Source organism: Antedon bifida, chromosome 5 (genome assembly GCF_963402885.1).
Source record: "Antedon bifida chromosome 5, ecAntBifi1.1, whole genome shotgun sequence".
NCBI classification, from domain to species: Eukaryota; Metazoa; Echinodermata; class Crinoidea; order Comatulida; family Antedonidae; genus Antedon; species Antedon bifida.
This window is the reverse complement of record NC_136230.1, coordinates 9,400,066-9,424,316: the sequence shown is the minus strand read 5'-3', so window position 1 is coordinate 9,424,316 and position 24,251 is coordinate 9,400,066. Positions and strand designations below refer to the sequence as shown.

The 24,251-nt window shown below is 32.3% G+C and overlaps 2 protein-coding genes across 12 annotated transcripts in view; both read left to right on the top strand.

The window, feature by feature from the left end:
• Positions 1-6,449, top strand: part of LOC144842638 (uncharacterized) — a 58,128-nt gene extending 51,679 nt beyond the window's left edge. For 3 of the 4 annotated variants that reach the window (XR_013612140.1, XR_013612141.1, XR_013612142.1), the window contains 5 exons: positions 169-281; positions 999-1,175; positions 1,642-1,704; positions 2,536-4,004; positions 4,158-6,449. Coding sequence is in view for 1 of the 4 variants with exons in the window: in XM_078699122.1 (XP_078555248.1) it covers positions 169-281; positions 999-1,175; positions 1,642-1,704; positions 2,536-2,628 (446 nt within the window). In the remaining 3 variants the exon portion in view is untranslated. The other variant, XM_078699122.1, reaches the window with a different exon arrangement.
• A 510-nt stretch (positions 6,450-6,959) lies between these two features.
• Positions 6,960-24,251, top strand: part of LOC144842645 (putative methyltransferase NSUN7) — a 34,420-nt gene continuing 17,128 nt past the window's right edge. For 6 of the 8 annotated variants that reach the window (XM_078699137.1, XM_078699138.1, XM_078699135.1 and 3 more), the window contains exons 1-7: positions 6,960-7,097; positions 8,904-9,377; positions 16,906-16,964; positions 18,117-18,400; positions 19,849-20,032; positions 21,002-21,212; positions 23,104-23,247. In XM_078699137.1, the coding sequence (XP_078555263.1) occupies positions 9,059-9,377; positions 16,906-16,964; positions 18,117-18,400; positions 19,849-20,032; positions 21,002-21,212; positions 23,104-23,247 (1,201 nt within the window). In that variant the 5' untranslated portion in view covers positions 6,960-7,097; positions 8,904-9,058. The remainder of the gene's footprint in view (positions 7,098-8,903; positions 9,378-16,905; positions 16,965-18,116; positions 18,401-19,848; positions 20,033-21,001; positions 21,213-23,103; positions 23,248-24,251) is intronic. The other 2 variants (XM_078699136.1, XM_078699143.1) reach the window with 2 other exon arrangements.

Sequence of the window (24,251 nt, the reverse complement as noted above, 5' to 3'; positions counted from 1 at the left end):
GTCTGATTGAATTATATCTCTTTTCACTCTCAACAGCACTAGTTATCGATTATACGAGTGCACAACAGATATCACATTGTGTACTCAGCTTTTATAGGAAATCCTTAGTGGGATGACATTAAGTAAGTAATAATAAACTTAATTTTTTGTCTCTTTTGCCTTTTTTAGGAATTGATACAATTAATGAAGGTATGACCAAACTATATCATTTACCAGAGGAAGACTGGATACCTGTTAGGGTAGAAGTTGCTATCTCCACAATTACTATTACCAATATAAAGGTGAGTGAGTCACAAAGTGTATAGAATCAATGTTAATTACTCTGGCAATCAGGTGCTTCCAAGTATCTGACTCAATGTTGAGGACACCAAAGGATATTTAGTAATACAACAGAACCCCTATTGAGGGGAAACCTTCACGAGGAGTGGAGTTGTGGCTTGCTGGTTATGATGCCCGACTACCAATCCAATTGTCCAAGGTTCAAGTCGTATGTCAGTATTTTTTCTAATGATCCTCTCCCAAAGGCTTTGTTTATGTAGAACATTTAGTGTATATGTTTGTCTTGTGAACTGGATTGCCACCATTAAGAAGGATAGTGAATGAATTCACTTATGGTTATCCTTGACAATTTACCTAAATATATAAATAAAAATAAATTAAAGACTGATATCAAGTTTGTCTGCCATGTATCATGATAACTGATCACTGCCAAGTACGTGGTACTACTGTAAGTTAATCTATGTAGTATAATATCCACATGGGCTTATCAGAATTTTAAAAAACTTGGGAGGGTGAATAAATTTACTAACCAATAAATCAATCATACCATGAAAACCCTAACAGTCAAGAGAAACATGTTTTCTAGCACCGGCATCAAGAAGAACACCTGTGCTCCAGTATTCATTTGGCCAACAAACAAAATCTGTTTATATATTAAGTATCTTCAATATTAAATACGGTTTGCATCATTTTTTTAATATATTTAATATATTTTACAGACCAAAGAAATCATCTCTGAAAGTCGGATACGTTTTCTATCGTTCCTCGGAATTGGACAAAATATCCGCCAATTTGGTTTCATCATGTGTTCGGGGAAGAATCAATTTACATGTCATGTCCTCTGTTGTGAACATTCGTCTGGAGGCCTAGCTAAAGCTATTGAAGCAGCGTGCAAGGTTTGTGGTTCGAATCACATGTATGGCTTGTGTGCATTCTCATTCATGATGAGTAAGGGGTTTCCCCGGTGTTCAGCCCTGTCAATATTACAACAGTTATAGGGGCCTGCTGTTTTTATCAGGTTCACCTGCACCCAATCCCAGTATAGCTTCGTTTAAGCTGCAATTGGAATGTTTCCACCAAGAATCGAAAAATGAAATAAATGTAATCGTATCTGCCATATTGATTGTATCTTATAAGCAAGATGCTTTACTCTCATTGCCTCGTCCTTTGGAAGGGACTTACAGTAAACTCATTGGTCTCATGTAGATACAGTGCACATTAAAGATACAAAAGTAGGTGATTGTCTCTCGGTGTGCTGGTCTGGGTAGGCGCTGCATTGCTGTGGGTCTAACTTTATTTAAACTTTTATTACAACAATTTTTTATTGAAAAATGTAGAAGTTATTTAATTTTTTTTTTTTAGTTGAGGTACCAGAAATGCTTGGATGCTAGACCAAGTGATCAGCAAAATCGCTTAAATTCAAAGGTAGGTACAGTTTGGTTGCTTCCCTTGTCCTTCCTAATTTTTTTGAGTCGCATGTAGGCTAAGGTCTCTATCTTGTTTTGTAATAGTTTCTTTTTTCAGGTTATTAGGCCTACTGTTAAGATAACAATGATTTAATTGACAAAACTCTGTTAACGTTTGCAACATATTAGTTTCTCCTAATAACCTGTTATGCATTTTAATTTTCCAAAAGGTCGTTGGGGAGGGGTTTCTTTTAAAAAAAAATCAAACCCTGGAAATTACTGATTATACTCCCATTCATTTTATTTTCTTGTCCATTTAGTTATTTTTATTTTTAAATTGTCTTGGTCTTATATAGGGAATGAGAGAAACATGATGCTGTAAGTGATGGTTCTTTGTTAAAAGCTGTTGCACAATTAGTTAACAATTGTTATATTGTAATTTAAGTAGACCTTTTGTGACAGGTTCATCCATGCATATCATGATTGGGAGAATAGTTTGATTGACGTATTGGTGTATTCAACAAATAAAATTATACAATACAGCAATTTAAAAAACATAAAATTACTTGAGAGCTTACGATTTGCGACGACCGATGACTAACCTAGGTCAGGTCAATCAATGTGTCGTTGTCTGGACCTAGAAACCATCAAACCTGTGTCAATATGAGGAGCGAGGACACACATCCCATTATTTCTGCATGCGAACAATGAATTATATGACTTTGTTTGGTCGTCGGAAATCAAACGCTCTCTATTATTCAACTACAGTAGTAAAATCAAAGCAAAATATAAACTTTATATATAATAAAACTTTTATTCTAATTCAGTCCATGTTTATTTTCCCTTGCAGCCATGGGGTAGTGGAATCCGAAGTTTTTTGACCAGGTTAGGGAGCTTTCGCAGGAAGAACCCCCCAGCAGCTGTGGAACCAACTGCTGTCTGATGATGAATTCATCCCCCTCACTTACCTACTACTTTTGTGTATCGTTATAGCAGCATCATGCAAGTGTACATAAGAGAGACTGCTTATTCTACCTGTCCAGATTTGATTTGACCCTTGACCCTTGACCTAGACAATCATGAAGAGTGCTAAAGGTGATGCTCTTCCAAGTAATGTTATTAACCATAATGCATCATTCAATTGAGTATTAATCATTGATTGACGATGCTTTGTAAAAAAAAAACTTTACAAGAAAAAAAAATAAAACAAGGACGCTGCTGAATTTTTAATACCTAAGAATCATAGCATAACATTATGTAAACGGTTATAGATGTAGAAATGGTGTCAAAAATCTTGTCCAATGTGATTTCTTATGACGAAACATTTTGTGTACAAAACAAGATCTGTGAATTGTGTTGTCTGGTTGATGTTGATCCTATTCACTCTCTGTAAGATTTTCCTCTGTGGTTTCACTCAATCGCAGTGCAATCAATTTTTACTGTAATTGCACAATTTTGTAGCGTGTTTGGTGCTTTTTTCCACCCTGTGATTCGTGCTAGAAAAGAAATATTCAACAAATAACGACCACAAACCTTGTGCCGTAATTTCGTGTCCAGTGGATTTTTGTCATCATGGTCAATTATTGTATCCTTATATTAAATTCCATTATGTGTATTGTCAATTTTAATAAGAATATTATAATTTATGCATGTATTTTAATACATATATGGATTTGGAATCATTTGATTGGCTTATCAAATAAAAAACCAAATCATGTGATATTTATACATCATATTTTTACATAAATGTTGCATTTGTTATACCTGTGCAAATAGTATGGTTTTAAGTGGATCGAAATGTTGAGTATAACAGAAAAATCATTTTTAAAATTGGGTGCGAGAAATATGAACAAGGTACTTAATTCCAACAAATACTTAATTCATTAATAGTATTTGCACACATTTATTTGTATAATGTAAGGTGTATACAGTATTTGCATACATACAGTATTTTTTTGCATACAGGTACTCTATAACACTGTTTGCATATAGTATGCAATATATATTTGCATACAGGTATATATTTACATTCATACAATATTTATTTGCATACAGGTATACATTTGCATATATATGATATTTATTTGCATACAGGTATATATTTGCATATATATGATGTTTATTTGTATACAGGTATATATTTGCATAATGTAATATGTATTTGTTTACATACATATTTTATGCATTTGGTATATGTATTTGCATACAGGTATATGTTTGCACACAACTATATATTTGCATGAATACATATTTGTATACATGTATTTGTATTGTCAACACACATAATATATAATAGTAGTAGTTTCAATTAACATACAGGTGAAAATTTGCATATGTACATGTGTAAATTTGCATATTTAAGTGAACTTGGTCATTGGAGAGAATTCGATACACTTTGGATTCTTTATAGATTTTAAGAACTTAAAGATTGAGAGTATGCCTAGAGTTCCATTGATAATCTTCAAATGTCAGTGCTCTTTCATTAAACAGTGGTTATATTTAGTGCTAGATCACTATAAAATGTCTAGCCCATTGGGCTAGTGAGAAGAGTGAAATTACCATAACTTTCAACACCAGGTATATTTAACTACATGTTTTGTAAATGTGTACTTCTTACCTTGTAGGTAAGTAAACTCTCCAGCTACCTAGTCCAGTGGGCTAGTACTACCTAGTGGGCTAGTACCTTAATCACACAATATCTGAATCTAGACAATATTTGTTAATGTGTACTAACATACAGTAGTTGAGTAGGTATAGTTTGCTAATTGTAAACTAGTAAAATTTACAGTTTCTTAGCCTGGTGGGCTACTGGAAGTTACACTAAGCATTGCACATGGGAATTTAAATAGAACACTATTTGTACTGAAATCTGAACCACTTGATTTGCATATCAACAAAGTTAATTAACAACCAATATGTTAATAAATACTTGTATAGTAATATTATATTTTCATGCACAAAATGCATACTAATTATCTGAACATCTACATACAGGTGGCTTTCAATCTGCATTTATGCAAATATATTTAATAATAGATAGTGAATATGTTAGAATTTATAGAAACTCATGGAATCTAATTAGTTAGAATACTCAATAGTAATTGGTGGATACGCTTTGTTCATTGGCCATTTGAACATTAGTGGAATTTTTATATGTGCTATTTATTTCATTTTTTTAAAAACAAGTAATTACTGCAATAACTGTATTTAATATGTGTTTATTATTTAATGTTATACATTGTTTTATGCATTAAGGTTACCATTAAGTTTAAATTTTGTTTTGTTTGTTTACAATTGTTTTTGTTTTATAATTTATGCGCTTCCATACTTCTGTTTTATTGTACTTAAGAATTATGCAGTTTTAATATCAAATGGTAGTTTAATTGAATATTACACCAATGTATGTATAACAATATGATTCAAGTTATGTAGCATCAAATACACAATTATTTTAACAGTTAAACAATTAGTTTAGTTGGAATTGTATTAATTTTATGAACAATATCATTTTTTAAAATTGAAATTTATTTTAAAGCAATATTACCATGCCATGATTTTGCCATAGCAACTAGAACATTGTTGTATTGTTGTCATGGTTTTATCAACATTATTTTGACGTCAATCTGCCTGTACGGTAGTTACAGAGGCCGGCAACTTAATTCTTTGGGGTATATCTAGGGTAGACCCAAGTGATAATAATTTATTTTATCATTTATTATTTCTTGCATAAATAATAATGAATGAGGATTACTCTGTATGCGGGAAATAATTTTATTTATAAGTTACTAGCGGCAATAACGTTAACGCCACAATTAGTTTGCCAAATTATTTTTTTACAGAACGTGTATCAAAGTTTATTGAATTATCTTAAAGTTGTTTATAGTTGTAATATATGTGAAATTACCTATGAAATATATAAGAATTTTATTTCAACATATCAAAATATATAATATGTTAATAATAGATAAATTATGGGATACCATACATGACAAGGATAGGCTTTAATACCATATTGTCAATTTTACAATGTGTTGGAGATGCATTAAGGGAAAAAAATAATTACTTTAGCCCTATGATAGCACAAATTTTGTTCCCGCATAAAAATATAAATAAATGTCAGTGAACATTTAAGAAAAAACACATTTTTTATTAGGCCTACTATATGAATAGAGTGATAAATGGTTGTCATTTGTAGAGTTAATTTAGGAATAGCGAGTTTTTATTTTGGGACGGTAGATGATGGAGTTGTAATTTAATATTTATTTAATATTAATCTGTGCATGCAAAAGCCAAGTATACACCATTCCCTTCATTATCTGGACTGTGATTGGTTGATTTACCATCGTCTACCATTAAAAAATGAAAGCTTGCTTATTAAGTATTTCGTAAACCGTAGGCCTATGGTTTTTAACTTGATTTTGTTTACATTTTGAAAATAAACTTTTTAGATTTTTATGACATTGTTCTTCAACCAAGATGTACTATTTATCTAAAAATGACAATTTCTTAGAAATTATTATTTAAAAACATGTTTTCAATTTTGCCTGTTTTATATAAACTGAAATGGTATCTGACTTAAAGGGCGCTATAAGAATTCTTATAACTGGGAGACTGTTTTAAATGTTTTAATGAATATTAATATTTTATTGTAAATTGATGTATCCTAAACCTCATTGTAAAGTTATGGAAAAAAAAATACTCATAATGTATGTGTTTGTGTATAATGTAGATATAAATAAATTAAATCAGTTATATGGTCAGCAATGATGTGGTTTGTGTTTTATGTCATTTACATTCTATGGTTACACGTCTGTGCATGACTTTATTTTACAAAAAAGTAGACAGTGCCGATAATAACTTCCGGATCCAATATACGCTACTGTTTAAGTATATTAACCTTGGAGAAATAATTCTTCATTATAAACTATGTAAACTATTTTAAAAATAAAATGTTAATGTTTCCATGGTATGAACAAGTTATGGAATCATACTGAACATTTTGTTTAGATAGTTTGTTTTTTTTATCAATAAAAACAATATGATGACAAATGATTTAATACACCTTTCACATTATCGCCTAGTAAAAGGGGTATTTAAATAAAAGTTGGTGTCTGTATAGAGACATGACAATGGGAGCTCTCTAAACAAGCTATTGTAAATTCCCAACATATCCAGTGCTCAGCATTGTTGTCATTACGCGATTGGTAGCCACTTTTATATTATTGTCATAGCGCCCTCTATAAATCTTACTTTTCTTTACTTTTTGTTTGGGGCTGAAAGTTTCAAGAGGTGTGAAATGTTATTCAGAAAGGGTCTTTAATTGTTCTATTGTTCACAGGTGCATAGGTTGTCAAACTGTTCGGTACTTTCTGAGAAAGCACCCTTAAGAACAAAAGAACAATATTCCATCACGTAAGTTTGTAACACTTCGTTTATATTAGTTTGATGTGTCGTTGCAAATTAGGTTAGAAGCTAGGCTAGGCCTGGCTGATAGGGCTAAGGAAGTGCAGTCCATAGGCCTATGTGTACTGTGATGTTGATGGTTGCTACCCATGGAATACCCTACTGGATAAGCATGCTGCCCGGACACATTGCGGTAGGCCTAGTCGGAGTAATTTTGTTAGAGAAACCTTATTTTGTGCTTTAAGATGGGCAGAGAAAAAGGAACTAATCAGAAATTAGGCCTTGTCATTGTAAATGTTTCTCCTTTTTTTTAATTAAAAAACGGAATTACACAGTTATGTAGGCTAATCATCTTTTTTAAGAACATTTTACAGTAAAAATGTTGTCCATACGACTGTCCGTTAAGGAGGTATGAATTTTTAAGTAACTTTTCTTAAAATATGCTCATCGCCCTATTTTATTTCTGTTGGATATGCTTCGCTACACAGCATTGTGTTTGTCATTGATCGAAGTTGTCTTCGTTTTGGAGAAAAAGGTGTATGCACTTGTCATTTGTATGTATGACCCACTATAATAATGACCTCCGGGAGAGGTGTATCATGGATGCGTCATTTACAAATAATTGCTGACGCAGGGGTGCGTCAAAAAACCTATATGGTACGTCACATCAATAAACAATGGTGTGTCCGTCACTTTACCACCTACCATATCATAAACCACATGGTCACATTGCGTCAAAATTGCGTATGGTCACCACCTAAAGGTAATAAGTCATATTTTTGACCCACGGGTGCGTCATGCTATGACACACATCAGACAAATTACGCACCCTTAGTGGATAAGTTACCCCTGCCACAATAAGGTTTATTGCAATAGTGAGTGCAACGCATGACGGGCTCGCACATAATTTGTTGTTTACGCCTTGTGACGTTTGCACCCAAACCCTTCCCATTAGGCACTGTGCAGTGACATTCCTCGCGAAATCAAGCTATTTGCGATAAACCTTATCCCCAAACCCAACAATTTAGACTACTCTCTCCCCTAAGCTAAGGTAGGAGGATCTAACTAAAGGTAGGCCTAGGTAGTACTACTATTAGGCATACAGTACTATGCCTAAGTAGAGGCTGGAGTACCTTACACCCTACCTAGAGGGACCTAGCACTGTAATGTAGTAAAATGGCTTCAGTTCAGGTTCGTAACATTCATTAGGCCTGGCCTGGGTTTGAAACCCATATTTTTGTTGTTCTCACCATCATCTTTTATCGAATAGGACTTTGCTCACCATCGTCTTTTCTTACCATTGCCTAGTAGTATAGGTTTTTTTAAAACAATTTCTTTATGATAACCATGCTTTTATAAGCACCTTTTATAAATCAATATCTTCTAAAGATTAATAAACTAGGGCAGGCTATGTAATTTACTAGAACATAGATTCCTGATCACATTCATTTTGCTACACGTGACAAGACAGACCTCTTACTTGGCAGTAACCTTCAGAGTGATTAACATCTTAATCTAGCAATTGTTATAAGATCCTTTAAATTCGATCTGTAATGACGGTTTCTCTGTCATTAATTTTGAACACTAATGACAATTTAATTTAAATTTATCAAGGGTATCTTGTTAATTTTAGGTTAATAAATTCAATAGATTTAGAAACTCATTTGATTATTATTTAAAGATTTTTTTAATTTAATTTAGGATTTTGAGTCTTACTGTCAAAATCAAATATTTGAAATTATATAAAAATATATAATGATGCTGCCCTCTATTTTCTACTGTTATTTTGACCTCTTTTGAAATGGTTTCTTCCAGAGATAAATCTGAACAACTAACCAATCGTGAGTGAACTTTGATAATTCGACAGTGTGTGTGAATAGGTACATTGGCCTTGATTGAGTAAATAGACCGCCTCCAATATTAATATTCATGAGCATATTTACCATATCTACATAGAAACTACCCAAGCCATGTCATTACACAATCTTAGACATGTGGGAGGAACCCTAGTAGTGCCTAGAAGGTACAGTCTATTTACCCCTAGAAAAGCTCTTCTGCATGACACGATGGAAGCCAATGAAAATATTTATAATGAAGGGGGAAGCGACACACACCACGTAATATACCTGCATGCTGGTCAAGTGTTTGCCGGCCTAAGACCAGCTAAGAAGAGCGAGAGACTCGTTTTAGATGTGGAAACCCAACCGATTCCCATGCCAGCCAAGATACCAGTAACAGATGAACAAACAAAGAGACGGATTTATGACTTAGCATTTGCAACTCTTAAATGTAAGTATGTTACCTTTCTAGTCTTGTTGTCAGGTACAGTTGTAAGCCTACAGTACAGTAAACAATAAACAAATCAATGAGTATCCCTAAAATATCTACAGTTGTTGTTGTCTATCTATTGTCAATGTCAGGGATGGATCCAGGGGGTTTGTAGGAGGCATTCCCCTTGACAGCTGCAATGAATTTTAGAGCAGAATGCTTTTGTTAATATAATATGTATAAACATATAACCCCTCTCCCTTCAAATCTAAAGTCATAATAAGTCCAAACTGGATTCTAGCAATAGCAACGGTGAAAATGATAATCATTATTGTACAATTGAAAGGAATTCACCTTCTGATTAACTAACTGTAGGCCTACAGTATCTGTACATAGCTGTGAAGAAAAACTTTGAAGCCTAACAAGAGAATTTTAAACAAATACTGTATCTAAGCAAACTCTAATCTGCTCTCATTAATATAACAGTAAAGTTGAGTATCAAACACCAAATAATCTAATCTATGTTCATTACAATACATTAAATTTAAGCATCAAACACCAAATACAATCAGTATAATACTAAATGATAAACTGCACCGTTGGCCCATATATTTCTACTGTAGATGTATTAAACAAATAAAATCAGGTCTATTTAATCTGTGGTCAATCTATTTAACGACGGTATCATCAAACACAATACAATCAACATGCTTTGACTGGTAATTGTTGACTCATTTAACCTTATCAAACGTGTTATATTCTGAGTGCAAATATAGAGGGAAAGAACTATAAAGTACCAAATTGTCATCATCCGGTATCAAATCAGATGTTTTTTACTCACTCTGATATCATTGTATTTGTACTGAATGCGCAGGACGTAGAGAGCACTTTTGGGTGGGATTTGAACCCACAACCTCTAGATCACAAGCCTGTCATTCTTACCTAGAATGCTGAACATGTGCTGATGGCAGTGTTAGATTTGAGCTCCAGAAAACAGAGGGTACTGGACCAAACAAACTAGCTTTGCGTCTGAGAGCTAACTGCAGTCCGATGTTTTTCCCTTACTTTGACATAGCATACTAATTAAAAGGCTAGAACCAGTCCTGCGCTAATGTAGACTGTTTATCTGTCATACCGACTTGTACACATAATTATCTTGTTCTATAAATTTAAATTACACCTTTATAGATAAATGCCCGTTGTACTAATGATACTTTGGTCATAAGATCAATGCTGTGCCGCTATACTGTAATTTATGAATTTATCATTCCTGCAACTTTATCAGTATCAATTTGTTTGTAACTGCTTGCAACCTCTCCCTCTCTAATCATTGGGGCTACAGCTCATCTTACAGTATGCTGTGAACGGGAGCCATTGCTAGCTTTACCCAACCCGTCAAATATGTTAAAAGGCTATAAACAATTTACAAATTAGGAACATAAAATTATTTAAATATCAATCTTGAATCTTGAAACAGAAAGTCTGTAAGAAAAAAACATCCTAAAAACCGAATCTCACGATCAATAAACCTGGTTTATTTATGCTACACATACTGTATTTTGATTACTGTTTGTTTTCCTGAATGAAAGATTCTTTGCAAAGGTAAAATTTACAAATTTCTTTTACTGACTTTAAAACCAATATTTATCATTCTTTGTTTAACATCCAATTCTTCCGAAGAACGTTTTCCCACCAATAAATTGTCTAGGACTGCTTTGTTCCTCATGATACTACTTCCTTTGTTTTGCCATTGTTTAGAGATTTTGTTTTGCTAAAATATTTTTTCTGGTCAAACCAAACTGTTGACCATTCAGTTTTGGTTCTGTGCCTATTTTGATACCGGTGACCATGAGCATAATATTGTTGTTTAGATGTGTTCCTTTGTTACAGGTTATACCTGATATTATTGTAGTATCGTTCTAGAAGACACAAAGTACACTGTAATACAGTGCATTGATTATTTGGTTTGAAAAACAAGAAGTGAACAATACTCGGTATTGTTTTGACTTCCGCTTTTAAAAGACAAACTTATCATTATTATTATCCTCAGCTTTTGATGGTATTTTATTCTCAATTATCAAAATACTGTTACTATGGAATAATCAATTGAATTTTGAATCAGTGTACTGTATGTAGTACTGTACTTTAGGTTTATTTAAAAAGAAATTTTATTGTACTGTATGTATATCATCAGTACATGTAAATATGTTAATTCGTTATTCGTTGAATGGTACAAATAATGTCATTCGATGAATTCCACTATTCATTATTTGTATATTATTATACTGTAATATACTCCTGAATTTTAATTGTATGCTTTACAATAGCCACATTAAAATCAGTTAGAATTACTATATAATTGGATTTAGATTAAAAGATAAATGCAAATAGGCCAAAGCATTCTAGATATCTCAGTGCCATATCTACTTTCATAGGTCCTGTAAGATGATATTTTGCTAATTTAATTTGATTTCTGTTTTCTACTGAAAAATTGGTAATTTCAACGATAACAATACTCAAAATGCTGCCACAATTAGTTGATGTTGATTAGCTTTGTCGATCCAATTTTAAATACAGTAACTGTTTATGTGGTATTAAAATCGCATCATCATCATCATGTCGAGCTCGCTCGGGCTTCTTTGACTCGGATACATCACCCTTTCTGGTCTTCCATGGCAGCAGGCAGTTCATCCGGATTGCATTCTGTGTCCTCGCATAGTTGATCTATGTAGGTTTTGTGGGGACGTCCAACCTTCTGACGACCATGGCATATTCAGCAAAAAATTATAAAATATATTTTTTCAAGGGGACAATATATCGTTGAATGAACAGAAATTGATTATATTTGTCTCTTTCAAATAAACTAAGTTCCTTTATTTAACAAGACCTTTTCCTGATCTGAGTTCATGTCAAGTGTTGATGTACAATCACATAGAAAAAGCGTTTGGTAAAAACATCTGCTCCGTCAAAGTTTTGTGACGCCATTCTTTCGCAATAAATCACTTTTACATCAGTGGTTTGTTTATAAAATATGGCAGATTGTATAATAGATTTTCTTTCTTCTCACCAGTTGGTTTGTACAGTTAGCCCACTAGCCCAAAGGTTGAAAGGCAAGCATATCCACAGATATTTTGATCAGTTATAGAGTTTAGGCATTAACTAAATAGTCAAATTTTGGAGCCGCATGAATTTGCTTTGTACAGTATTGCTATTTTCAATTTTTCAAAGAGACTGATTTTGGAAGCCAAAACGGATCCATTGTACTGATGTTGACTGCCAAAGCAGTTTTAAGACTTTGTTTGCTTTTGCCTTTGAACAGGTACAGATACACTTTATTTCATCCTTCGCAGAAAATAGGTCGCAGTTCAAGAATTACAATTAAATGATGATATTGTAAACTTTAACAATTTAAGTAAATGCATCAAACAGATCTCTGTGTGTAGTTTCAGAAATGTGTTTTATTTATTAGTTCTAAATATATGTTAATCAATTAAAAATGTCTATCATAAATTGAATACATTGATCTATGAAAGCCTTTAAATTCAGCTCCCTGCTTTAATTTTCATGATCGTTTTATTTTGTTTCATTTAGGAAATTGTGAAAATTAAACGAATGCGAAATAAATTTTTAAATGCATTACTCTACTAACCTTAGCAGCTTGTATGTTAAGTAACTAATCCATACCAATCTATATTTAATATATCTTGGTTTTATGTAGGATTAAAATACCAGGCGTGCATGGGGATAGTTCAAAGGCTAGTAATAATCTTTGCCAGGCTCAATTGAACACAAAATCTTCCTTTAGTGAATTTCTCATAAGTTCAACCTAGTTCTCTGGTGTGGTTGTACCATTAAGATTAGTTCCCACTAGAGATGGAACGCAAGGATGTATGCAAAGCAAGCGAGCTGACCAATGACAAGTGGCAGTTCGAATAATCCATCGCTTGTGATTGGTCAAACATTTACATGGCGTTACGTCCTTGTGTTGTGTCTGTAGTGGGAACCAAGCATTAAGTAGTTTCCAATTTCCATTTTAACCTTTAAACTGTAGCCACCAGTGAAAGCTTGGTATTCTAATGGTATCAACACCTTGCTGGTAATCTGGAGGTCCCACCACCAGAGTATATTACTATTATTTTCTTATTGACTATACCAGTACAATTACATAAAAATGGCCATTTAATTTATATTTTCATAATTTATTCAAATTTTTGGCCAAACGCAATACAGACAGTATTTTTTTAAAGAGAAAAATTTGATTTTTGGAAAACACATACTGTAGGGCAGTCTGTATTTGTATTTTTGTCACTGTGCAGTATATTATTTATAAGAAAAAAAACACCCGTAGATATTATGATAGATTTGTTTGTTCTGAATGTGAAAATCATGGTTTCCAAGCGCCCATAATATTTATATCAGATAATGTATCTATTATGATACCTCAGTACAAAGTTGTGTGTACAATTCAAATTTGTCTTTCTTGTCAAGGAGATTTCTAACGAAAAGTATACAAAAGCGAGGGAAATCCCCAACTTAAAATTAAATATATATAGTTATAAAGTTCTTTAAACAAAATTTGTAAATCCAAGTATAGTATTAGTACATGTAGATTTAAACAAAGTTATACTTTTATAGCCCATCTCAAGTGTCATTGTATGTAAGGCAGCCGTTACTAGCTTCTAGACTCAAGCTGTTAAATAAACTATGAGTTAATACTTATAACACAAGCTCCTTAGGCTAGACATACTGAGCTATTGTTAATAGTTACATGAGGCCGTCTAAAGCAATTTTGCCGCAGGTTTCAATTTGTCGGCGTTTTATTATTAAATTTTATTTAATTGCGTAGCCACGGAAACAGGACTTTGAGACAGAGTGGATCGGAGGCTTTAAAAGGTATTTGAAGTGATATAAATAATGATTATTGTTGAGTCAATAGTTTTAAGTAAAACAGTTATTTGAACAGTTATTCTTCAAAACGGAAAAGTCTTTATCAACTGTAGTAAATTCCAATCAAACTTAAAGACTCTTCTAATTAGAGTGTGTTTACAAACTTTAAGTTCTGGGGAAGGTCCCGTAAAACTTGGTTGGCAATCAATCCATAACAAGTTTATAATTGCTCTCCGTCTGAATTTAGCTGGGCTTCGTATGCTGGAGTTGACCCGTCAAGTTTATTTGGAGGGTACATGCCAGTCCGTTTCAAAAGCAAAGGATTTAATAGAATTCTATGGAAATATGTTATTTTCACTAAAATATTCAAATAATTGTCATCCGACTAGATTTGATGATGTTCTGAGTGCTTTTAAATATAGTAATCATAGCCTCGAAGATCAACCCAGTGACACTGCCAGTAAGGACATACTCTGGTTTAGAAAGGTCCCATGACCCACCTCTTCCCTGTTCAAGAACCTCTAGTAAGAGGAACACATTTGTATTGTATGCTACAATGTATCCCTAAATAGGAATGACCCATTAATAGAGGTTGGCTGAAGTGTTAAAACATTGTCCTTTATTTGTTTCGTGTGTCCTCTTAAAATGGGATGTCCTTTCGAAGTGAAACTTAATAGGGGTGTCTACCCCTCTGAATAGAACCCATGATGGTTATTTTTGTAGTGAGTAGTTTTGTATGCAATGCTTCAATTAGAAATATTAACTACTGTTGTGAGCATTAGTAATTAATTTGACATTTTCAGCTGTCTAAATACTGAAACCTTAAAATATGCAACTTCTTGCCTAAGGCTATAATACTAATGAACCCAATGAATGTTATTAGGTATTAGTCATTTTTAATTAACTCACCATACATGCAGTCAAAAATAATAGTAGAATACCTATAAAAACTTCCAGGTGTTAGGTTTATTTAGCTTGATATTAATGATTAATTATGTAGTAAAATATTTAGATTGAAATCTTTGCTGTGGTTGAGGAATCCAGTAAAGGCCATGAAACATGAAGTTACTTTATTGGCAGACTTTGGAGCAAACAGATTTGCCAAAGAACATAATTCTAGATACTCAGTTCGAATAACCACCTTTCCCTCCTCCTCCCCCTTTCCTCAAAATCAAAAGCTTAAAGTGTGTCAATCGATACAATTACAAGCCTTTGACTTTAAAAATGCAGCATAAACAACATTTTTTGACTTCGCCCTCAATGATGCATGGACTGCTTCCTTAAAGTTTTGCAATTTGTCTATGATTATTTGTCTTAATTTGTAGAATATTAGACTTTGTATTGTAGTATGTTTATCAAAAAATAATATACCAATAATCCTTGAGATGAGATAAGTCTAATGAATGATTATTACAAAATTTAATGATGGAAATATAATGGACGAAATGATGTTTCACGAAGGTCAGCAGTTGATCTTATTAATTGATTGATTCAGGTTTATTAAAGAATTGTTTAATATTGTTTAATTATCTTGTTTATTTCTAATAAATCTGTTCTTCGGTATTGTAGTAGCAACGTACTGTAGCATTGTGGTTGACATGATTGTCTACCATTCTCAAGGTGTGGTCAAATCATGGCCTAATCATATTTTTCTCAATTGACCAGAAACAATGGTACTAATCAAAAGCCTCAGACTTTAAACTGGTATTGCAAGCTTAGAACTATAGTTAGTGTTTTAAAAAGACTGCCTATTCCCAGTGATATTATTCACAATTACAGTACCCTTGGGCTAAGGGTCAAAACAACTTTAGGTAAACATAGTTTAGTTAATAGTTTAATAGAGAATTTTTTTATTCTCTAAAATTTATTGTGAAATACTTATATTTAGGACACCATACTTAACAAGTGTCCCCTGTATGTGTTCCTGAATAAGGTTTGCTGTTGTTAAAACATATATCTTTCATTTGTCCTCTTAGGGTTGTCCCGTTATAGTGATAGGAGCTAAAGGAAGGGTTCCATTGGGTTCAAATTACGACACTATCACAATGCAACGATTGTTCTCATTTTGCCAAAAACAACTGACACAGAACCTCATTTACAATCATGTATTAATTTCTCATTGACTGTTAGTTGAAATAAAAAAAGTTATGTTGTCATCACAGACTATGGAGGCCTATGAACACATCAATGTGCGACATCAAATGTATGAGAATCTAGATTCAATATTTTCTCGTAGTCCTCTGAAACGAGGGAGTCATCATGATGAATCCCTATTCATCTGCACTCACTTTCAGTCCTGCCACAGGAAAAAAATAACAGATCACTATTATTTTCTGTTTTTTTTAATTTGATCGATATTTTCAATTAATTGAAGAGCTTAAACTGCCAATACAGTTTAACAAATGTGGACATGCCTCGCTATCAACCCACACGCGATCTCATCAATCAACAGCGTACAATCGTTCGTTTTACTCCATAACCACTTAATCTGTCAACTAATATTTACACAAATGTATTACAATCAATTTCTTTCAATAGTAATGATTTTCTTAATTTTTGTCGTACTACATGTTTAAGTCTATTTGTTAGTCTATCGTCTCTTAGCAGCATGAGTATTACTGCTTTCCTTATTGTAAATTAATGACGCTCTTTCTCTTTTTAGATCAGACGCTATTAGAAGATATGCTAGTTGATAGCGGTTACTATAGTTACAATACAGTGGTAGGTTTAATAGTTGGTGTTTATTTTTTTATGATGGGGATTGATACAAGTTTTTCTCAAGTACTTGATTAATACAAAAATTACAGTGTGTCATTTTTGATCTCATGGAATGATTATGAATAATAATGATACTGATATATTTTATTTTTATTCCTTTCATTAAAGATGTATTATCCCCCAAAAACATGAAAAATGAAGATTTATTAAATCAGACTTTGAATAGGTTATTTTGTAGTTTTAATAAAGTTAATCACTTCCATCGAAAAAAAAAAAATAATGTTTTCACTTATAAATTGACAAATAAATGGTTAATTTCAACCAAAAACCCACTGGCTGGCAGCCAATTTGACCATTTTTTGCTTTAAATTACATTTTTTCAGGTAAATACATTTTGTTTTCGATCCAATTCTTTGGTTCAAAGTGGATAATTATTATGTTACATTAAAATGGCATATTCAACAAAAATTTTGTTAAGAATTATTTTTTCAGGGGGACAATACATCTTTAAAGAAATATTGATATTAATAATTAGTATGTAATTATCTTCCAAATAATTCTATCCAGTTGGTTGTCCTACTCCTCTTGTTTTGGTGGTGGGAAGGTGGACCTTATCCGAGAGGATTTGAAAGATGTGTGTAGGCATAGGGCCTATTCACATGAGTTGAGCTTAATTATACATTTAGGCATGCTTATTCCAATTATGGTAGTCTATAAACCAAACAGAAATGGGTGACTAATTAGAAATAAAGAATTTTTGGTGGAACGAGAAGAAACCAAGACAGTGGTATGTTGAGATACTTCCACTAGAGGGCATGGTAGCGGACTGTCCCATTGTCAATTAGGGGTGTCCACTAAACATTCTTCATTTCATATAGTTAGTTCCCCACTTTGTTGTGAGGTGATAATGTCAGTATATCCAGGTAAGCGGTACTCATATACACCTTTCCTAGCAAAACTGTAGAGTTTACATACCATACACACCGGCATTTTGTATGGTGTGTGCCCTGTACAAACATCACTATTGGTTTGTGTAATTTAATCTATTAGCTTTGACCATTGCTCGTATTGCTAGTACAGTATATGCCATCAAATGGCATTATTATTTATTATATAACATTTTATTATTTATTACTATTTATTGTCTTTCTATAGCCCGATGAAAATCACAGTTTAATCATGGTTATTCTATGCGACATGATCAGTCGACAATTCATGAAATTACCAAAGACTCGGGATGACCCAATTATACCGTATATACAGGAGATCGAAGAAGACTTAATAGCGCACACGACTAAGTTAAACGCATCACTTGCACGCAATAGGATAAAATTTCAAGCACGTAGTGTTGAGCATTTACTGCCAGAAGCAGTGAGAGAACGAGAAAAATGTGGCTCGAAGATACCCACGTATGCGTGGGTTAATGAACTTAAATTAAGGTATTATTTGATTTAATAAAACTATTAAACAACATTTATTTCAGTATGTTGTATATTTGTCTACAGCAGAACCCTTTCTCTGGGAAAGCTCTATTCAGGGGACACTGCAAAAGGGACACTTTCCTGTGAATTGAACGAGGGGCAATATATATAACATGTTTAGATATATTTCAATGTGGCCAACACCTATTCAGGGGACGCTTTGTTGAGTCCCAATGTGTACCCTACTGTATAAACAGAAAGAGAGTACAGTTGTTTGTTGTAAAAAGTTTTACACTACATTTGAAAACCACTTTGAGTTAAGAGAATTTTTCTTTTGAAATCATCATTTTAAATAAGATCATTTTAAATATCATTTATTGAGTTGTACAATAACGTTAGGAATGACAATGCATTTTTAAAACAATTGTCACAGGGTTTGAGTTGATGCACTAGAGGATTTACAAATACGATTGTAGTATCAAGGGTTCTATCAAGGCTATTGATTGCACTCCGTTTTGAGTCAAATTCAAATGTCAATATTGACAGGCCCAAGGACCCTCTTAAATAAACACATTAAGCATCGTCACCTATGTAACATTGTTTAGTTAGATGCCAAGTAATGTGTAACCATTATTTGATATCAAATACAAGGGATTATTTATATATAATAGTTAATTCTTAGCTCAGGGTTTTTAATGTTTATTCCTTTGATTAAAGGCCAACAATATGCATTATGAAGAAAAATAAATTTGTTTAATGTTTGAAGGCTACTTTAGTTGTATTAGTTATTTATAGTAATTCAATCATTGAATTTAAAAAAAAATAAAATAACAGATATTTAGAGACACCAACATCAACAAAAAACAATTTGTTTGATATTAATTATACTTATATACTAGTATATATTCTTATTACTGTAACTATTTTTGTTCTAAAAATCTAAAAATAATTTTGTTTAATGTTTGAAGGTTACTTAATAGTTGTATATAGTTATTTATAGTAATTCAATCATTGATTTATTTAATAAAAATAAAATAACAGATATTTAAAGAGACACCAACAGACAAAAACTTGTTGGATATTAATTACACTTCGATACTACTATGTATTTTCTTGTAGATATTTTTGTTCTAAATCAAAATTGATTATTATCAAAAAAATCACTCCAAAGTGAAATTTATTTATGTATCTATGTTTATTTCACAAAATCTGTGGCTATAAAACCATACCATGGATTGAAATGACACTTTTGACACATTACAGATCCTTAGTTTCAGAGAGTATAACTCTACTGTACGTTGTTTCCCTGATAAAGAGTATTAATAACCCATCAGACAGTAAAAAATAAAAAATTCATGTTTTCTTGTTAATTTAAATATTAGCCACACTTTTCTGATACATGTTTAATAATAATTAATTAAAAAATTAAATTAATAATTAATTAAAAATTGTCTTGCTTTGTGTAGTGTTGTAGATGTAATAGCAGAATTAGAGGAAGATGGTTACCAAAAGTTAGGCTGCTTAGACCTGTTGGAAGAATACACATTTGCCAAAGATACGCATTGCTGTAACGTCCTGGTGTTCTCTGCTCAACAGCGTGAGGAGTTATCAGCGCACAATCTTGTCAAATCTGGCGCCCTCGTCATCCAGGTATGGTATCCGACCAGTTTTTCAAATCTCAATTTGCCGCCTCCCAATTTGCCGACTCAATTATGAGACATTTATTTTTATATTCGCTTTTGTGTTGGCATTAAAAATAGATCATTGTTCCGAACCCTTATGTTTTTTCTATTGTTTTGTATCTGTATTTTGATTGTTCTGTGAATCTTTTATACTGGCCCCTACTTAAGTGCCTACCCAGTTGAAAAAAAGATATAAATAAATTAAAAGCTGATTGTAATATTGGCTGTTGTGTCAGCATTGGAAATAGATCATTGTTCCAAACCCCCATGTTTTTTGTTTTTTTTTTGTATCTGTATTTTGATTGCGAGTCTTTTATACTGACCACTCTGGGAGAACCATTTGTTTACCAAAGTGCCTACCCATTTGAAAAAAGATATAAATAAATGAAATGCTGATTGTATATTAAATGTCAATGAATTTGCGTAGGCTTATTATTGTATGAAAATTGTCATTGACTTATTAAATGATTTATGATTTAATTGGTATAGGAAGCTGTGGAAGCACTCCATCAGCTTCTTTTAACAACTTTTAACATTTCTTAACATTTTTTGTAATTAATTGTTTTCAGTCTTTTGATACACTTGTTTTTTTAACAATACCTAGAAATATATACTTTAACCGATGTTTATGTAATGTAGTAAGAGGTAATTAATTAAATTAAATAAATAAATTAATAATTTGTTCTACCTTTTTCTACCAAAAAATTGTTACGCTTTGATTAAAACCTTAGATAAACATGATTAAAATACTGTATATGTTTAAAGTATTGAAAAAAATGGCAACGCTGTGGGTATCAGTGATCTCAATGAAGATACAAATAAAATATGTGAAAAAAACTAAAGAAAAAAAGGCCAGAAATAAAGTGCCAAGAACTGATGAGGGTATTTGGAGAGAAAAATGAGAAATTAATTTTAAAATATATCTGTTTTGTTTCAGGATAAAACGAGCTGCTTAGGACCGCACTCTTTAAAGTCGTTATTAAACGATGGCGAGGACATTATACACACAATGGTAGGGTCTGGTTGGACAACAGCACATATAGCGTCCATATGCAATCAGGATAAGAGCATAATCTACACTTGTGGCGTGAAAACAGAAGAACGATTTGAACAACTTACAAGCAATATGGAAAGACTGGGAATACATAGTATCCTTCATGTTAATTAGGTGATCATTTAGAATAAAATGATCACCTATTGTTATTGTATAAAATCTTTATTATTATTTTTTTTTTAATTATTTTTTTTCTTTTTATTGTTTCTGTACACTATTTTGTGTAACAATTATCTAAAAAAGTTTAATGTCAATGATTACAAAAATTTCAGAATATCTTTCAAATAATACAACTTAATCCTAATAAGCTTTCCAGCGTGATCACTCATCCGTGACGACATTTATACGCCATTTTGCGAAATCACATTATCAATCATATCTCCATAATTCATTATCACATATTAATGAAATTCACTACACGTAAACTTCAGATCAAGGGTAAAAATATTAGCAAATAAAAACGCACGCGCACGTAGGTTCATGCGCGTGATATCGCGCGTTAAAAATTTAAAACGCTCAAAATTAAGTTTTGATCAATTTAGAGCATGAATTAGGCCATTTGCGTGTTTCAAAAAATTACTGCGCAAAAATGCGTTTTTGCGCGCGCGATACTTAAAAAGCGTAACAAATATGAATTTTTTTTACAAATCTCATTCTACTCACCATCCTTAGTACATTCACCAAATTTGAGTCAGTTCCGACTTAAAATAACGCTATATGAGCACGTTAAAAATGACAAAATGCGCACATTTATTTTACAAAAGTTCTGAAAATGGTGAAAAATAGGTCTTTTTTAAAATGAAAATAATTCTTCAGAATGCAAGATGACCCCCGATTTTTTAAACTTATTCTGGAAGCCATTGAGTTGTAGATATGAATTCATGTACACATTTTACGTACAAAATGTTTTGACGTCATCAAATGGCCACTTGAATTTAAAAATTAGGATTTGTTATCTTTTTGTGTAGATTATCACATTCAACAGAGCGCATCTTGGTTATGTGTGCTCGAATTTCGCACAACTTTCAGTATGTGCTTGCTTAATTAATTATCTTTATCATGAGTTGACACTATCTTCATTTTAATGACGTCATCACGCGTAAAAACTTGAATAACGTAGGCCGTGTAATTTCACCTTCGCAGTAAATTTGAATATCTTACAGCTCTTCAGAATTGAAGGTTACCTTGATGATTATAATTTATTATGAAAGCTGATGAAATGTAGATATTAATTCATATAAAAATTAAGCCTATCGGATGTTGTAACGTTAACATATGGCCAGTTGAAGTGAAAAAGTAGTTTTTTCATATTTTTCGTCAAAGTTATACACAATTCAAAGAGCGCGCACAGCGCTTCTACGTGCCAAATTTTTTTCCAAATCTTATATTTTTTTGCTCAATTAATTATCTTTCGAAATTGTCATCTTAAAGTTTAGTTTGATAACGTCATCATGCCAAAAAATTAGAACATGTGTGTCCCGTAATTTCACCTATGCTACACTGTATATAGATATACAGTATATACTGTACATATTGTATATGGCATATAGGCACAACTCAGCACTATAAGCATATAATAGGATGGCATACATCAACATTTTCCGATCGTATGTTAACGTACGTGCATGTTTAAAAAAAAATTAATTTCAGTAAAATGATAAAAATGATCACCTATAATTCGTCAAAGTGACGAATTAAATTCTAGTTTATAATTATATTACTATTTATTTATTACTAGAATAAATACCTCTCCCTAGAGCTTTAACACTCTCTCCCATCCCACTCCAGTAGTTTAAAACCTTCCCAGTACAAATTCCGGTCATATCACATTACTCTCAACCCACAACCCCGACGGTTTTCAAAGTAACCTACAATTCCGGTTTTTATGATACTCCGCTACTCCCCCGAACCCCAAATACTTTCCAGAAGAATCAAATATTATTTTTGCCGCTATAAATATACATTTTCCTATAATGTGTTTTTAGATGTCAAATTAATACTAGAAGATTTTTGTGAGCTAGATTACATGGACCCACGGTTCAAGAATGTGAAACTCGCCCTGGTCACTCCGCAAGACTCAAGGTCGGGCATCACGAACCCTGTCGAATACATCATACACGAAGGAGAAGGTAGATATCACTGTTGTTACTTATTCTATGTTATTGCCATGGTAACATGATGCTATTTGGTTTGAACACATGCAAAGATTATATTGTTTGTTACATGAAAACATGCAGGGGGTTTTCCTGTTATGCTGTTAATCTGTATGACTTGACATTGTATACATTTTTAGTTAATTTCCGACATATATTCAACCAATTATTACCACATATGTATAAATAGTATAAAACAAAAACCTACAGTCAGTATGTTGGAAGCAACAAACAAGCGAAATCATTATTAACTTAATTTAACCTAATATGGGAAAACCGCCACAAATAGATTGTATTAAAATTGTTTAAAACAATAAAAAGTATTACAAAAACATTGATAACTATCAAAAAAAGGTTCAATGGAATTTTCAACACAATTGTTCAAAAAGAAAACTGAGAGAGAAATAAATCCATTTTTGGTAGCAATGACACGGCAAAAAGGAACAGATAAAAGATTACATTTAGAATTATGAGTACGACATCCAACAGCTTTAACATCGAAAGAGAACGACAAGATAAAATCACAATTATACAGGTTAATCATATACACACTGTTTAATTGCATTGCATCCATCCTTGTAATTGGCGAGTTACTAGCGGATGTGTATGAAATTTAAAAATTAAGAGGAAAAAATGAATTCAAGAACATCATTACCATTTTTAAAAATTGACAGATGTTCTTCGATCTGTAATATTTCAAAAAAAGAAGAAACTAAACTATTTTGCGGATAAATTATCTTTTCGTTGATAGTTTAAATTGTCTGTAAAAGGTAGGACATCATTAAATATGCATTTACAGTTGTTAACTATAGTATAGTGAAAATATCCACAAAGCACCTGTTGTTGTTGCTGTGAGTTTGAAAAAAATACAGAGAAATGATTGTAATCAGTCATTTACAGGAACAGGTGGAAATTGACATAAAAGTCATAAGATCACTATGAAAAAACTACTTATTACTGTATGTTGCCATAGTATCAAA